Source organism: Ixodes scapularis, unplaced genomic scaffold (genome assembly GCF_016920785.2).
Source record: "Ixodes scapularis isolate PalLabHiFi unplaced genomic scaffold, ASM1692078v2 PGA_scaffold4__175_contigs__length_147842914, whole genome shotgun sequence".
NCBI classification, from domain to species: Eukaryota; Metazoa; Arthropoda; class Arachnida; order Ixodida; family Ixodidae; genus Ixodes; species Ixodes scapularis.
The window spans coordinates 117,683,395-117,700,735 of NW_024609879.1; the positions used below are offsets into that span (position 1 = coordinate 117,683,395).

Below are 17,341 nucleotides of genomic sequence, written 5' to 3' on the forward strand. Positions count from 1 at the left end.
TAGTGTGTAGTAATCAGAATATCATTCTATACTTACGTATGTGCAAGTTCATGCGCTATAATTTGAATCAAAGAGTATGTGGGTGGTGCATCCTCCACTATTGCCACGCGCCTTCCATCACTGCAGAGACCTCCAAGTTTCGCTTGTCCTGTAAAAAATCGAGTAGTCTTAGATCGCACCAAATTTAGTCGTGTAATTCAAATGTTGTTACCACAAAACAAATGTCAGAATAGCGGCTCCTGGCCTCCGAGGAATCATAACGGAGAAGTAACTCTAAAGCCATACCTGGAAAGGGGAAGCGAACTAACCACCTCGCACGGCTTGGGGCATTTGGGGCCGCGAGTTCTGATACCGGAGAGAGCGTGGAAGACTGTACTTGCTATCTTGCATGAAAGCCACAGCGCCGCATAGGCCATGAAGGCATTAGCACGGTTCATTATATGGTACCCCGGAATTGACCATGATTAGGAGCGTATGGTCAGTCACTACCCGAAATATGCCCAGGTTGTTCCATGGCCGAGACGAACGAAAAGTGGTCCAGAGGGCACGTGGACTTCAACGGCCCAATATTAAAGCATTTCAACTCAAGTGCACATCAGAAGAAACCACCACGTCCGCGTTACGGTCCATGTTAAGGCGGTTCGGAGTACCACGTACTGTTGGCTCGAATAGTGATCCCCAGTTCGTGAGCGCAGAGGTTCAACGATTCTGCGAGCGGAACAATATTCGACCAGCCTTTCCTCATCTCCCTATTTCCCAGAAACAAAATGGTATCGCGGAGCGAGCCGACCGCACTGTAAACGAAGGGCTCCAATGGCTGAGCAAAGGCAGCATGGTGACTCGACTAACGCGATTCCTGCGTGAGTATTGTCACACGTACGTCAAAGATGGTCGTTCTACATCTTAGCGCTTAGTCAGTTGCGAATACGTTCACGTCTGGACGCCGCCTTGCCTCCATTATCTACACCTTTCAGTCAATCGTAAACTAATCATTTCCGTCCAGGAAAGCCAGTCTGGTTATCAAGCTACAGTCCTGGCAACAAATGGAGCCCCGGACTCGTCAAGTCGACCAGTTGTTCCAGTTTCGTACAAGAGCAGAACCCCAGAAGATGTCAAGAACCACCAGCGCCACGCCGACCAGCTCCGCCGTCGTGATCCCGGTGACGGAGCTCCCGAGCCACCCGCACTAGCACCCGCTTTCGAGGCTGCCCCACCCGAGGTCGTATCTATTGTATTGTATTGTATTTATGTGGCGATTCCTTTTGAATCGGGCGTCTAATAAATAGACACGCCAAAAAAAAAGTAAAAAAGAAAGGTTAGAAAGCGGAGTGTATCCACTAGTTTCGACAATGTACTGCCCACCAGGCCTCGAGTCTCCGCTTCGAGCACTGCACATACGTGTTCTCCTCGGTAAGCCCGAGGGCTTGCTCGATGCGAGCGCTGACGTCTGCTGCCGGTGCGAGTGCCGGACACTCAAGTACCAAGTGGTGTATAGTTTCTTCCACTTCACCACAAGCACTGCATAGGGTGTCGGTCGCGTTGCTGTCGTATTTTCGTCGATAGAGGCGGGTACGCAAGGCGCCCCCTCGGGCCTCAGAGAGGAGCCTGCTGCCCAGCGTATTATCACACCAGAGGATTGCAGCAATGGCGGTCTTGAAAGACGCGTAAAGGTGCATATGCTTGAGTGTTTTTGCATGTTTGCTCTCCACCGGTTCGCCTCGACGGTCTTAATTTTCTCTCTCACCTTGGCAACCCACTCTTTCTTTGTCGGAGGCTCGTCGGACATTGAGAAAGCCCCGTATTTCGTGCCCTGTCGGATGGTACGCCGTCTCTATGTTTTGTGCGCGCCTCTTAGGTGAATGTACAGGAAAATCTGCCGCACCCAGCGATCTCCATTCATGTGTCGCAATCGGGAGTAGTATTCCAACTTGCTGCTGGCCTCCCGTGCCTCAAAGGAGGACCAGCCAAGGTCTCCTTGGACCAGTTCGTTTGCGACTCTTCCATGGCATCCTAGTGCCTGACGTCCGATTTCCCTTTGGCGCCGCTCAAGGTATTCTCGGATCTCGCTGGGGGCACATGTAACGGAATTGGCGAAAGTCAAGCCTGGTACAGCGACAGCTTTCCACAGTTCGCGGGTTATTACATACCGATCGCAGCAGCAAAGGCTCTTTCGACGTAGCACATTTGGCTTCCCCAGCGCTGACGCCTTGGGAATTTCATGGTGCTCTGCTAGGTAGTCTTCTGCACTGGTCAGGGTCACTCCAAGGTATCTGTATCGGTTACTCACAGGAAACGCAGTGTTCTGGATGGTGGGGGATTCGAGGCTCTCGCCCTGCCCGGAGAAAAGCACCACGGCCGACTTGTTGACATTGAATTGCAGTCGAAGCCGAGCCGGTTCCGCTTCGCAGGCGATCAGCAGTTTCTTCATATCTGAGTCGTTGTCGGCCATCAGTATTAGGTCATCTGCGAAAGCGAGCCCGGGGAGCCGTCATTCAACCATGTCTCCGTGTTGCATGTGTCGCAGAGTAAAGCCAATACCTGTGTGTTCCAGCCCCTTCTCCATGCCGGATGTATAGAGCATGTACAGAAAGGGGGATAACGGACAACCCTGACGTAGTCTTCTACGCACCGGAACGTCACCAGAGAAGGCTCCGTTGAACGTTGCCATAACTTGATTTCCATCATATAGCCGCTTTATTAGGTCCACCCAAGGTTCCGGCATGTTGAGCTGCTGGAGCCGCTTGATCAGCAAGGAATGGGGAACACTGTCGTAAGCTTTAGCAACGTCCAAAAAGCAACAGATAGGGTTCCGCTTTTCCAACCGAGCGATCTCAATGCATTGGGTCAGGGTGAACAAGTTGTCATCCAGTCGACGATCTCTGCGGAAACCATTTTGTAGCTCGGTGAGAGCACCATCACCCTCGGCCCAATATGAGATGCGCCAATTAAGGATGGTTGCAAGCACCCTGTAGGCTACAGCTGTTACAGTGAGTGGGCGGTAGTCACGCAGATGTTGTTTTTTGCCGCCTTTCTTAGGAATGAATGTGACTCGGCCACGCTTCCAGTCCCTTGGGATGGGTTCATCGCCGCAAACTATGCGGCTAAACAGCTGCGCCATTTGGGCGCGGGAATCGGGTCTCAAATTCTTTAGCTCCTTAGCCGAGATTCCGTCTAGGCCCTGAGAAGTGTTGCATTCAACCGCGCGAGTGCACGGTCTACATGCACTCGCCCCACTAGTTATACAAATTCATCATTAGATGCTGACAATGGAACGTCCTCTATGATTCGGCTCTGAGTTTTCCAGTTCTCCGAGGAAATTTCTACATCCGCAACTCCAAACAGAGTGTAGAGCTGTGTCTCAAGAAGTTGTCCGATATTCTGAACTGGATACCCACTGTCGTAACCTAGCAGTTCTTGGGTACTGTCTTTGCCAGCCAAAGATCCCAAATATCTCCAGAACTTTTCGACGGCCTTTTTTCCTGCCTCTTTGATGTCCGCCATCACCTTGCAGTCATGGGCTTGTATTTTTGCTTCCACAGTGCCCTGCGTTTGTATCTTGCACTTGTGGTACTCCTCCCATAGTTGCAAGGTCACGGGATGTTTTCCAAGAGTCCTCAGTGGTTGTCTATGCCGCCGACTAGCTTCTTGTCGTACTTGGATGGACCTCTTAATTTCGACGTCCCACCATGGGACAAGTTTTCGTTTTACTCGTGCGCTCTTGACGGTGGAGTCATTAGCGATAATGGTCCTGAGCTCTTTTGCAAAGTCTTCGTAGCTTAGTGCGTGCATACGTCGAGTGCTCTCGTTAAAAGTTTGAACGACAGTGGATATGTCGTCTTCGCGTAGGTGAGTTACAACTTTGCGCTGTGAACGACTCGGAGCTCCTCGAACAGTGCCGAAGTGCAGGAAAATGCTGTTGTGATCGCTGCTGACGCTCCACTCACCTTCTTCGTCCACAACCACCTTTTGAAGATTGCTCCCAAGTCTTTTTGACGCGAGCGCATAGTCTATGCACGTCCGGCGGTCTCGCACCATCCAAGTGTGCTGCCCCTTACAATCTTCTCTTAAGTTCAAGATCTCCAGTTCGACGTCCTCCGCCAAGTGTCTCATCATGGTGTCCCAGCTCCAGTTCCCTAATCTCCACGACGATCAACGCGAAGTCGTCTGCCCCCATCACGTCTGTTCTACAAGGGTAGAGGAGTGTTGGGGAGTGAGTGACGTAGCACACACTGTGGCTCACACAGCTGACGGAAGGAGTTTTTTTTTTTATTTACTTTTCACACCCGACCAATCAAGATCGTTCGAGCTGATAAAAACAATCAGCAACGTCGAATAAATTCTGAGCCTGTTGGAATGAAAAATGCCGGTTCCGCCTAGACCCAAAATTGCGGCATCAGTTTGTATCCAGCCTGGAACCGCGCATTTCCAGCCCCAATTTTAAACCCAGGCGGTGCACCGCCGGAATTCTCGCTGCGCTCACCACTGGACTCTACAAAAGAATTTCGCGCGATGCCCTTAGCCGTTATAAGCGAGAGATCGTCGCGATTTCACACCCAGGCGGACTGGCCTGAAATCACGACGATCTCTCGCTTGAAACGGCTAAGGGCATCGCGCGAAAGACTTCTGTAGGGTCCATTGGTGAGCGCAGCGGTAATTCCGGCAGCGCACACTGTCGTCCAGGCGTCGTCGCGTCGTCATTAAACACGGTGCACGGAACACACACACAACACGCATAAGCACAGTATCCAGTGTTGAGTGCATCGGGAAGTTCCGGTGGGCAAGCGGTATCCGAGTTGTCCAAGTATCGTCACCAAGCACACCAGCGCATCCAGATGCCGAGCCAAACTGCAATGGGTCGGCAGCTTCACACTATATAAAGATTCAAAGCCGAGGTCAGCGGGTATCCATCCAGGGGAACGATGGGCGCGTCAGTATCCGTGCGCCCGCAGCGAGAACGTCGCCGCCGGGCGAGCGACGACCGACAGTCCGACGGGAGCGGAGAAGAACCGAAACTCTCGAAGCGCTGCCGCTAACTGCAGCGGACAATGCAAGGCGCGCGTCGTCACCAAACACGGTGCACGGAACAAACACACACAGCTCGCACAAGCACAGTATCCAGTGTTGGAGTGCATCGGAAAGTTCCGGCGGGCAAGCGGTATCCGAGTTGTGCAAGTATTTTCACCAAGCACACCAGCGCCAAGCGCATCCAGATGCCGAGTCAAAGTGGAATGGGTGGGCAGCTTCACACTATATAAAGATTTAAAGCTGAAATCAGTGGGTGTCCATCCAGGGCAACCATGGGTGCATCAGTATCCGTGCCAGTGTGTCCAACCTATTTTTCAAAAATACCCCACGGCAGCGTCCAGAGAACCCTACATTATCCTACGAATGTTTCTTATTACGAGGCAAATCTTTGTTCAAATAATACTGTTGCATGGATTATGATGATACAGGGTAACATTAAATCAGTACAAAGCGACAGGACACGCATGCACGCGCATACCTGCGTTATTTTAGAACACCATACTTGCATCTTGCATGTGCGCTGTGTAGCATCTGCTCAACACTGATGTAGCGAGCGCACAGACATCCCCAACCAATGTTTAGTCGATTTGTCGTGAAATTAAAAAAACTGGGCTACGCGGAACCAGCGCTCGCAGCGTCAGACAAGGCGGCTCATTACAAAAGGAAGCTAATCCGAATGGTATATTAGCTTCTTTGGGTGTACCGCCTAGGGATTCGTCAAACGAAGGCACTATTTGGACAAACTAGGCTTTTACATCAGGGGAGGATAGGAAACCGGCGGCTCCTCCGTATTCGCAAAAATTTCATTCGATGAAACATCATTGTTTTGGCTTCGTTCGCTAAAACGTCGTTCACTCAAGTGAACGCCTCCAGTCCCCGGGATGCACTCATTTGATCAAATGACGTTTTAGCGAATGCCCACGTTTCACCGAATGACACTTTAGCGAATAGTCGGACGCCGCGAAGCGGCGTTTTCGGGTGGGCCAAAGGGGTTCACACTTTTGTAATGAGCCGCCGCAGACTGTCGCCGGCGAAACTGCGTGACCGCAGCGCGGCCCCCGTTATTCGCTACAACGTCGATTCGCTCAAATGTCGCTGTTCGCTAAAACATCATTCGCTCAAGCGATATGGACCCGTCCTGGTGGGCTCGGGATGGTTCCGCCCGCGGTGCCATGTGTTTCGCAGGTGTACCAAGGACCGCCGGATGGACCAGTCATCAGAAAAAAATTGGCGGGACCATTTCCACTGGGAAGATACCTCTTCTGGCTCCAAACTTCCTAAGCGCAACTCCACCTCCTCCCACCTCTCCCACTTGCTCCAGCTCTCCAACTTAGGGAGCCTGCATACTCCAGCTTTGTGTGTGGTGCTCTCAGTTAGCACATCTTGCAACTTGATCCTTTCGTTTTGCATGATGTTATGGTGTGGCAGCACACGGGTTGTAAAGCTATGCAAAACTTGCGCGGCAGCTTCTTTTTTTTTTATGCTCGCCGTTGAAGAAGCAACGTCTGAAAATACCCTGCTTTTGGCGGGGAAGTGGCCGGACGGCCGTACAGCTCTACAATATACCATAAATGCCTAAAATACCCTACAAGTAGGGTAATTACCCTACGGTTGGCAGCACTGATCCGTGCGCCCGCAGCGCAAACGTCGCCGCCGGGCGGGCGCCTACTGACAGTCCTACGAGAGCGAAGAAGGAAACTAAAGTGGCTAAACTCTCGGCGCTGCGCTGACGTCGTCTGCAACAGGCAACAGACAAAGCCAGGCCAGGCGTGCGCGCGGAGAACGCCCGCTCGCAGCGCCTCCGCAGCGGATGCGCCTGTCCCTAACCCGTGACCTGCGAGAAATCGCGGAAATTATCTGCCGACCCCCCCCCCCCCCCCCTCCTTAAGCCCACCCCTCCCTCCCCTCCTCCTCCAGTCACGCGTGTGCGCGCCCGCTGGCTGGCAGCTGACTCTACTGGAACAAGGGGAGCGGATCGGATCCACCGAACACTGTGCGACTCCAGTGCGTTGCGTCTCCCTGGATCCGACTGGTTACTCCCAGAATCGCGCGAATCGGAACTGTCCACAAGTTTAGAATCCCGCGGATCCGAACTGGAACCGCTACAATCTGACATTTTCGTACGGGAAGCCATGCAACGTAAAAGCTTTATGGCACTCGTGTGGCCAAAATATACGCGCTTACAAACCACATACACAGACGCCTGTTTTGTCGCCGTGGAAGTTTCATGACAAAACCGGAATTTTTTTTAAGTCTCGGCTGTGCAAAATGCTATGACGTAATCACCGGAGTCGCAGTAGTGACGTAGTTTCACCCTGCTGCTGCCGATGCCCTTTGCCGCGAACATTTAGTGCTTACATTTGATGCCTCCAACAAAGCAAATGAACTGTTCGAAGGAGATGGCCATCCATCAGTTAACTTGCGTGAAAACGGGAACGGCTCAACGAGGCTTTCCGGTGCAGCCCAGCTCAACGGTGGCGGCGCCAGTCACTCGTGCTTGCGTACAGGGCTTACAGGTATGCACCAGGAGGCCGTACTCCTGCGGCGCAGCACCTCTCTTGCAAGGTCATTGATCTCAGGTCCCCCGAACAAAGGTTCCTATGCATCCGCTACGTGAAATTTCAGAATTTTTCTAGTCGTTTCAATATACACTTCCTTTCGTTTTTCAACAACCAGCTAGTGTTTCTGTGGCTTTTGTATTCGATAGTTTATATATAGCAAATTAAAAAAAAACACAAAAAACACGCCAACTTTAATTTTCGTATTTCTTTAAACATATTATTTTATCAAGAGCCTTTTTATCAACTACCAGGCACGTTTCGCGATGCAATCTGAACATTCAGTTAGCTCTTACATATTTATTGTTTGCTGCAGCAATCATTCTTATAAAAATAATAATTATTCTCACAATGTCATCACTATACTTACTAAAACTCAATTGAATTACAAGTATTAAGACGGTATATAACCTTGGAATTGCAGAAGTAAAACTCCGGTCCTAAGGCCCGCTTCAGACGGGGCAACTTTTCCAGCAATTTTGAGGTTGCTGGCGGGTTGTTCCCTAGCTTTCCCTAGATCGACACGAATTGCTGAGATTGGGTCCGGCGCGAAACGGGCGATCAACTCGAAAAACTCGGAGCCGTTTGAAGCGTCAGCAGCCAATCAGGGACGCGATAGTTTCACGTGACACCCCGTGGTAGTGATCATGACAGCTGAAGACTTGGTTCTGGTTTGATATCGATCGTTTTTGGGAATAAACCTTTTCAGAAAGGTGAGTTAGTATTCTCAACGCCATTCAAAGATATAAAAGCAAGTTTCTAACACGTAGCTGGGCGTCTAAATTGTGCAAGAAAATTTAAAGTGAATGATGATGATAGCAAGTCCGAGCAATTCGGTTGCTGCGTGTGAACGCGGACGGCCCGGTGTTGCCGGTGTTGCGACGTTAAGTGGCTGGATGAAATTGGTCCGTCTGAAGCGGGCCTTAATGATTCTCATAAAAAATAAAATCAAACGTAGAGAGATAAGAAAATCCGCACTTGCCCATCACGTGATTGTAAGCATGGCCATTAAAATTGTCAGCAAGGTCCACGCTGAAAGTAAAATCAGGCAACGAACATACCAAAAATCTTGGTCAATACAATATTAGAACCAATATCCCAGTGGATTCCGTATATAAATACGTTGTGAGCACAATGGTATTTGAGCACAAGCACAATTGGACAGAGACCTTGTCAAACAATGGTTGCAATGGCGGCTCACTTAACTAAATGGTTGTTAGTGCAAATATAAAGCCACCTTCCACATAGTACAAAGAATTTGCATTTAACTCACTTTCATTTTGAGAACGCTTGAGCTGGATTGTGTGAAACCATTTGGATACTCAGCTCCGGGGAACTTAGAGTAGGTTGTATATTCCCAGTTATTTCATACATTAGCTGGTTTTATAAAGAACCAGATAACTTGTGTTGTCTAGGGTCATAGGTATTCAGGAATATTCAAGAAAAGTTAGGAGGCAATGACTGGAACATGGGTGAAATATATATCCGCCTGTAGTTTTCAGGTGTGAGGCATAAGTTCCAATATGTTCTGAACGGACGTCGGGAACACAAATTGGCGCCTCTTTCCTGATTAGCAAGTAAGGACTCCAGAACGAGAATTGAATGCAGGGCATATCATCCTGTTCCCAACAATTTTAAGTAAAATAAATGTAGTTTTGTTCGGTAATCGTCATATAGCAAATCAAAAAGTTTTTACTTTTTTATATTCGTGTAGCTCGATCCAACAGGAAAGCTTTTAATAAAAAGAAACCGTTAGTACGTTTGCTTTGCGGTTTTCTAAAACTGTTCCCACCCTAGTCAGGAACCGACATTAAAGCCACACTCGTTGGCACGTTTAAGACAAAAGAGGTTTTGCGCATATCATACTTGCACTGAGTAGTTCTTACAAGGTTTCATTAAGAGAGAAAACCAGGAAGCAGTATGCATTTGAATTGAGCGCGTTTAGGTTGATAGCCAATCACTAATTTTATAGGGAAATACAAGTTTGTTTAATGCGCCAGATCAAGTGGGAACTTGGTAATGTCCCGCGAATAGTCGCACGGTTTTCACTACGGTTCTTGAGGTGGAAACGAGTTTAAGGTACACAAAATGTAACAGGTAAGAGTTGTGTGCCCGTAAGTTTGAGCGAGCTCATCGAAACCTTATAAATATTATAGCCTAATATTTTTATACAGCTACCCATTGCACCAGTTTGCACTCTTAAAATTATTGCCGTGCTATGAATGTTAAGTACCGCAAACTACTAAACGTGCTAGATTGGTTGCACCAGCCCTCTACTGTACAAACATAGTACAGTCAATATCGAGGACATATCCATAGATGTACAAGGAAAGAAAAATAAATAAACATATTGGAAAGTTTTGTAGTCTTAGAACTATTTCTTTATATATTCACGTCTCATTATTCTTTCTCATATACTCGAGTCTTTTCAGAAAGGAGAATTAATTGTCTTATATCGTTTTATAAGACTGTTCAATCGAGTCGCCTACACTAGTCATTACATAGGTAAAATTATTGTAAAGGAGGTATTGTCTAGATTGCCCATATGATCCCTCCACTTTTCAGTTTTGGTTATCTCTTTCCGCTTTCTCTTTTGCTTCCTTTATTTTTGCTGCCCCTTCTTGGCCTCGCTACGGCGTCACTGCGCTTTCCAAAAGGGGACGTGTTTGTCATATACCAAGGGTCATGCTAACGCATCCCCCAAGAATCCACCGATGGATCTTTCTGTAACCTTTTCGCCCCTTTTCTGAACTCTGCCTGTCAAAGTGCGTCGACGCCCTTGGATACGGTCATCCATATCACTCGAGGAAAGAGCCACACCCATATCACTTGTGAGAGGAACCTCAATCATATCATTCGTGGAGGGAACCGCATCCATCGTTTTGACTATACACATCACAAATCACGTATTGCTACTACGAAAACCCAAAGTGAAGAACATATGGTGACGGCAGTGTGGCAACGGAGCACGTTCGCATTCCACCGCGCCTCGGCGCCGCCTCTTCGCTGGCTCCGCGCCAGCTGTGCGACGCTCCTTTGACAAAAACGAAAGCGCTCCGTTTGACGAAAACCCTGAGCTGTCCCTCAGTTTCTCAGCTCCAGAAAGAAAAAGAAAAAGAGAGGGTGACGCGTGCCGACTTCAGCGCTTCGAACCAATGGGAGCGCGCACGTTTCACCCTCTCTTCCTTCTCCTCCCTCTCTCTCCGGCGCTGACAAATTGACAGACACCTCCGAGGTTTCGCCAAAACGAGCGTTCTAATGCTAACGAAATAATAACACAATTCTGTGGCGAAAGTACTGTTTTGTTCTGTAATTTATGTCAGCCACTTGATAAAATGGCTTAGGAGTTTCCATCATTCAAATGCGTGGTGCGTTCTTATTTCATGTCTGTATAGTCCACAAGCCTAAATACCGAACACGACAAAATATCCAATAGTAGATATTCAGGCCCGCGACGGTCTGTTGTTATCCTCTGTTTCATTTTTGTTCTGGGCACAAGTTCGTTCTATTAAACGTTCAGTTTACTCAGTTATTCGCCGCCTCATCACTTGTCATTCGTGACATTTTGGTGGAGGAGCGGGGTAACGCATGTCCATGCAGCGTACTCTTCCCAGGGCCCGCAGTGCAAGTGCGACACCAATCCCACGTAGCCCCAACGAAGACACCACCGAGACCCGAGTAAGTCAACGCACCCAGGGCCTACACCAGGAATACGGACTGCTGCCAACCAAGGCCAAGCAGCCAACGAGGCCGACGATGGACCGCCAGTCGTCGCACACCCCGACAGCCGTCGCCGTGGTCTACATGCCCGTCGCCCAGAGAACCCCGACGACCTTCCATGGCGAGACCCACGAGGACGTGGAGGACTGGCTTCTGCACTATGAACGTGTAGCTCGCCATAACGGATGGACCACTGAGCAGCGCCTCCAAAACCTGTACCTCTCTCTTGAGGGTACCGTGAGGCAGCATTTCCGAAGCCATCAGACAAGAAAGCCGTACGAAGATTCATGGAGCTGTGCGCTTACCACAGACGTTTCCCGCTTCATGGAGCGCCGCTCACACATCTGCTAAAGGACAACGTGAACTTACAGTGGGGGGAGGAGCAAGAACAAGCGTTCAGCGAACTGAAGGAAAGACCCCAGTCCCCTTCCATCCTCGGACACTTTGATGCCTCAGCGGGAGCGGAAGTTCACACGGACGCCAGCAACGCCGGACTCCGCACGGTACTCGTCCAAGGACAAGACGGAGCAGATAGGGTGATCGCTTACGCAAGCCGGGCACTGTCCAAGGCAGAACAAAATTACTCAACGACCGACAAGGAATGTCTTGCTGTCGTCTGGGCGTTAGCCAAGCTCCGCCCGTACATATACGAGATCCCGTTCGCGTTGTCACGGACCACCACGCTCTCGGTTGGCTTGCCAACCTCAAGAACCCGTCAGGACGCCTCACTCGCTGGAGTCTTAGACTGCAAGAATTCGACGTAACCATTGTGCATAAGTCTGGCCGCAAGCATAACGACGCCGACTGTTTCTCTAGGGCCCCAGTCGAATCTCCTACCGACAGGACCGACGACGACGATGACGCCCGTTTTCTCGGCGCAGGTACAGTTCCCGACATGGGAGCACTTCAACGAGACGACCCGGAACTTCGCGCTGTGATTGATTACCTCGAAGGTCAAGGCGGTTCCGTTCCGCGAGTCTTTGCCCGAGACTTGTCAAGGTTCGTTTTGCGGCAAGGCGTGCGCTTCAAGAAAAACTTCGGAACCACCAACCCTGCCTGGCTTCTGGTGGTTCCTGCTAGCCTGCGAGAAGAAATCTTTCAAGCATGTCACGGCCCATGACGACCCGACGGCTGGACACCTCGGCTACAGCAGGACGCTCGTCCGGATTCGTGACAAGTACTACTGGCCTTGACTCCCGAAAACCGTCCATCTGTACACACGGTCGTGCCATGAGAGCCAACGACGTAAGAAGCCTTCGATGAAGCCAGCAGGGGTCCTGCAGCCGATACCTGCCTCGACTGTGCCCTTTCAGCAGGTCGGAATGGATTTACTTGGGCCGTTCCCAACATCGACGCAAAGAAACCGGTGGAGTATCGTGGCGACCGATTATCTTACACGATACGCCGAGACGAAAGCCCTTCCATCGAGAACAGCGGTTGAAGCCACCAAGTTTTTCGTCGAGTCCATTCTCCTTCGACACGGCGCACCTGAAGTGCTGATCACAGATCGAGGATCGTCTTTCATGGCCCAGCTGATGCAAGAAATCGTTTGTCTCAGCCTCATCAGACATCGTCGCACCACGGCGTCCCACCCGCATACCAACGGGCCGAAGAAAGGCTCAACAAGACCATCGCCGACATGATCTCCATGTACGTCCACGTAGATCACAAGACGTGGGACGAGGTGTCGCCGTACGTAACGTTTGCGTACAACACAGTGGTTCAAGAAACCACGGGAATGACGCCGTTCCAACTGGTACGCGGCCGGACGGTTACCACGATATTTGACGCCACGCTGCCTCACGTGTCAACCGACGATGGCAACGACGACGCTCAACTGATCTCTTAACGCGTGGAAGAAGCTCGCCGACCGGCAAGAATTAGCATTGAAGACCAACATCGGGTCGACACACGCCGGTATAACCTTCGTCGCCGGGACGTCCACTTTGAATCCGGAGACCGGGTATGGGTATGGACACCGATACGGCGCCGCGGTCTCAGCGAGAAGCATCTGAAACTCCATTTTGGACCCTACAAAATCATCCGGTGCCTCGACGATCTCAACTACAAAGTTCTTTAGACGGAACGCGCCCATCTGCAAGACGCCAGCCACAACCCGAGGTGGTGGAAGTTATCCGGCTCAAGCCGAATTACAAACGATAAAACTTTGGACTCTCGTCAAAGAGTGAACTGAGGCTCGCGATTCTGCTGTCATTTTGAAGTGAATTTGCGTTTCCGTTTCGTGCTGCATCGGGACGATGCTTTTTTTAAAGAAGGGAATAATGCCGCGCGCGCAGCCGACCAAGCAGTCAGCGCACGCGTGGCCTCGAATTTCCGCTTCTGGCAGCCGTGCTGTTCGGACGTGTGATGGAGCGCTCTTCAGAAGCAGCGATAACGGCCAGCGACGGCCGTGGTAAATCTGTTCAGGCGGCGGTACCTCAGGACTACAAGATGGTTTTACCACCGCTATTAACAGGAATATCGATGAACTCCAGCCTTGTTCTGCACTGTGACACTTCAAGGAGGCCTTACCGAGCGGAAGATTTTGTGCGTCCACTGCAACAGGCGGGTTTGCTGCCGGACGTGACTGGGCTGGACGTCTACCAGATGAACCACGACTGGCTGCTCAAGCTGCGTTCCCCAGAAGCAATGGAAAAGGTGCTGAGTGACGGGACAATTGAAGTCAAAAGCAAGTGCTGTCTAGTGATAGACCCCAACCGGCGCGAAATTAGGGTCAAGATACACTGGGTGGCGTTTGACGCCTCACTCAATGCCATTCGTCGGGCCTTTGGCCCTACGGCGTCGTCAAGAAAGTTGTCCGGGATGTGTGGAAAATTAACGCTCATCTGAACACTGAATCGACGACCCTAACTGTCGTCATGACGCTCCGTCAGGACTTGTCGGAGGACAGCATCCCGCACCAGCTGTGTTTATTCAGAGGTATGGTCCTGGCTGTTGTGCCTGGGCGTGCACCCATATTCCTTCGTTGTCGACGCAAGGGGCACGTCCGGCGCGACTGCAAGACGCCTCGGTGTACTGAGTGCCGTGGCTTCGACCATGAAGATAAAGACTGCGCCAAGACCTACGCTGGTGCCGCAGCAAAGAACGGCGGCAACGATGTCAACGACATGGTGATGGACGAAGCGGAGGCGTAGGAGGTGGTGTCGTCGGCGACGACGGAGGGGAGCGAGATCCGTGCTTTTTTGGAGCCAGTGGAGGAGATGCAGCACGAGGAACACCCCCCCCCCCCCCCCCTTTAAGAAGAAGTTGGAAAGACCCAAGAGCCGGAAGATAGCCCGTCTCTGTAGGGCCCAAAGAGAGCAGCAGAGGTACCTGCTGTGCCACCGGTCTTCAACGTCGGAAATGAAGACATTGATATGATCCTGGACACGGCGACGAGCAAGCGGAGGCACGGAGAATCTACTGAGGCATCCGATGGGGAGCCGACGTGGAGACGCATCGAAGAAAAGCGAAGCGCACTAAGGAGTATGAAAAGTGGGCCGGAGTCACTGCCAAGGTAGTCTTCCTTGCCTCGCGAGGATCGTTTCGCCGAATGAAAGGTCCCGCTGTGTCATGCTGCTCTCGGTGCCGAACTTAGCCTAAGCTTTGGATGCCCTCGAGAGGCCACTCAACGTTGCCACTCTAAATTCGCAGGGCCTTGGAGCCAGGCGTAAGCAGTGGCAGCTATACCGGTTCCTAACTGAGAAAGAGCTGGACATCGTGGCAGTGCAAGAAACCAAGGTAGGGGGCGACGACCGAGCCGAGGGTATGATGTGACCTTTCGCGAGCCGCTACGAAGCATGTGTTAGTCATGCGGTTGGGATTTCAGGGGTTTGCTGTATTTTTCTAAAAAAGTCAATTGAGATAACGGAAAATAGTGTTGTTGCGTGTGAATCGGGCAGATTAGTTATGTGTGAATTTTCCTTTTCTGGCATTAACTGGCGTGCCTTGTGTGTGTACGCCCCAAATTGAGTTCGAAAAAGGTGTTCTTTTTTTATGCATTTGCAACTATCTAAAGTGCGATAGGCACGTAATTATTCTTGGGGATTTTAATTGTGTCTGTGCCAGTGAAGATAAAGTATGCACAGTGCGGCATCATGATCAGAGTGCTGACCTACTTAGGGAGATACTAGATGAGTGTGAACTTGCATACGTGGCGCAGTGTGCGTCGAGTCCGAGCTGCCTTCCGTTTACGCATTTTCAGAGAGCCAGCCATGCGCGACTGGATATAGTGTACGTGTCCCTTGAGCTCGTTACTCGCAGCGGGTATTATAACCTCGATCATGTCGCGTTCAGGGACCATGGTATAGTTTCGGTACAGGTAGGAGGAAAAAGAAATAAGTGAAAGAAATTTCGCTGGGAATTATGGAAGTTAAACGGGAAGCTGTTACAAGACGAGATTTTTAGTGAGACGGTGAAGAACTCTTTCAGCAAGTATAAAGATAATGAGGGCATTAGCTAGGGAGAGAAAGGGGAATTTTTTAAATGGGACATCAACATGAGCGCAATGGACCTTTTCCACATACCGACGGCACCAGGCGGTGGCTGCATGAACTAAATATCGAGGAAGTGACCTACCTGCGCTACCAATCGATAACGGGAGCAACGCTACCAGTTTCTTCGCTCTCTGAGCTGCGGCGCGTGCCCAACGCGACTTTAAAGAGTGGCATCGGTGGCGTCCACCCAAACGTCGTGGTTTTCTTTCCGTCCACTTTCTTTTTTTTTTTTGTGTGTAACTCGATTATATATATGCTGCAATTGCGGGCTCTACTCGCTGATCCACAGCCTCCTTCCGAATTTCCTTTATTTTTCGTACCGACTTCCTCCGCTTTGCATCGAGCGCTCACGCGTGCACAGAACGCTTCTCGGAAATGTTCCATTGAGAGAGCAGGAAATCTAAAGCCCATCAAAAAAGAGAACGAACAAAAACTTCGTTCTAACCTTGGAAAATTACTTACCCTTAAGTGCCTGACGGCTGGATAGTTTCGAGATGATATAGCAGATATAAAAAGTAGACTGGATGGATTAGATAAGGAGAGACACCAAGGGGCTATGGTTATGGCTATGGTCTCAAACTTAAACAAAAACTTCGTTCTAACCTTGGAAAATTACTTAACCTTAAGTGCCTGACGCCCGGATAGTTTCGAGATGATATAGCAGATATAAAAAGTAGACTGGATGGATTAGATGAGGAGAGACACGAAGGGGCTGCAGTGAGAACACGTGCTGAATGCCTATTGGTTGGGGAGATGCCTACAAAAAGAGCATTGAGTATTGAAATGAAGTATGCGAAGGAAAATGAAATCGAGAAAATGTCTGTTACAGCTTACACGTAATAGGATAGGCGTGGAAGAAGCGTTTGTAGACTATTACAGGAACCTTCTCAGCAAAAACAGTACGAAAATAGACATCTTTAAACAAAGATTACTTCCAACAATGCCCCAGTCAGAGGAAGAGACAAAGAAAAAAAACTAGAAGAGCCGATCACTATGAACGAGATACATAAAGCGAAGGACGAGTTAAAAAGTGGAAAATCGCCGGGCCCGGACGGCATAATTGCAGATTTTTTTTAAATGTTTAGAGACCAAGCCGCCTTTTTTTTTTTATTTTGCGTGTTTAAAGAGGCTTATGCTAAACAACTTTTGCCACCATCTTTTTCGCGCACGCATAGGGTTCTAATCCCGCACGTGACGACCAGGTTAAGCTTCAGTCAGTGACACGATACTGAGAAATCACGCTAGCGAATGTCGACTACAAGATACTCATGAACGTCTTAGCAAGGCGTATGCAAGGAGTAATAACTTCGATCGTTGGATCGCATCGGACGTACGGTATTCGTTGCAGGAGTATCGTGACGAACATTCATGTTGCCCGTAATGTTTTACAGTGCTGCGATTTGACGCTTCGCAAAGTGGCAACGCTTTTAATTGATATTGAAAAAGCGTTCGACCATGTATTCCATGAGGTTCTTTTTTGTATCTTGCAAGATCTAAAGGTCGGTGACGTCCTCTTAGCTGGAATACGTATGGCGTGTCAGA

General features: G+C 49.9%; 1 protein-coding gene across 1 annotated transcript in view; it reads right to left on the reverse strand.

Moving 5' to 3' along the window:
- LOC115330956 (venom metalloproteinase antarease-like TtrivMP_A) overlaps nt 1–17,341 on the reverse strand; it is a 69,735-nt gene that overhangs the window by 18,782 nt on the left and 33,612 nt on the right. The window contains exons 8-9 of the mRNA XM_040212641.1: nt 8,566–8,615; nt 37–148 (exon numbers count right to left, since the gene is read on the reverse strand). Coding sequence (XP_040068575.1) covers nt 37–148; nt 8,566–8,615 — 162 coding nt within the window. The remainder of the gene's footprint in view (nt 1–36; nt 149–8,565; nt 8,616–17,341) is intronic.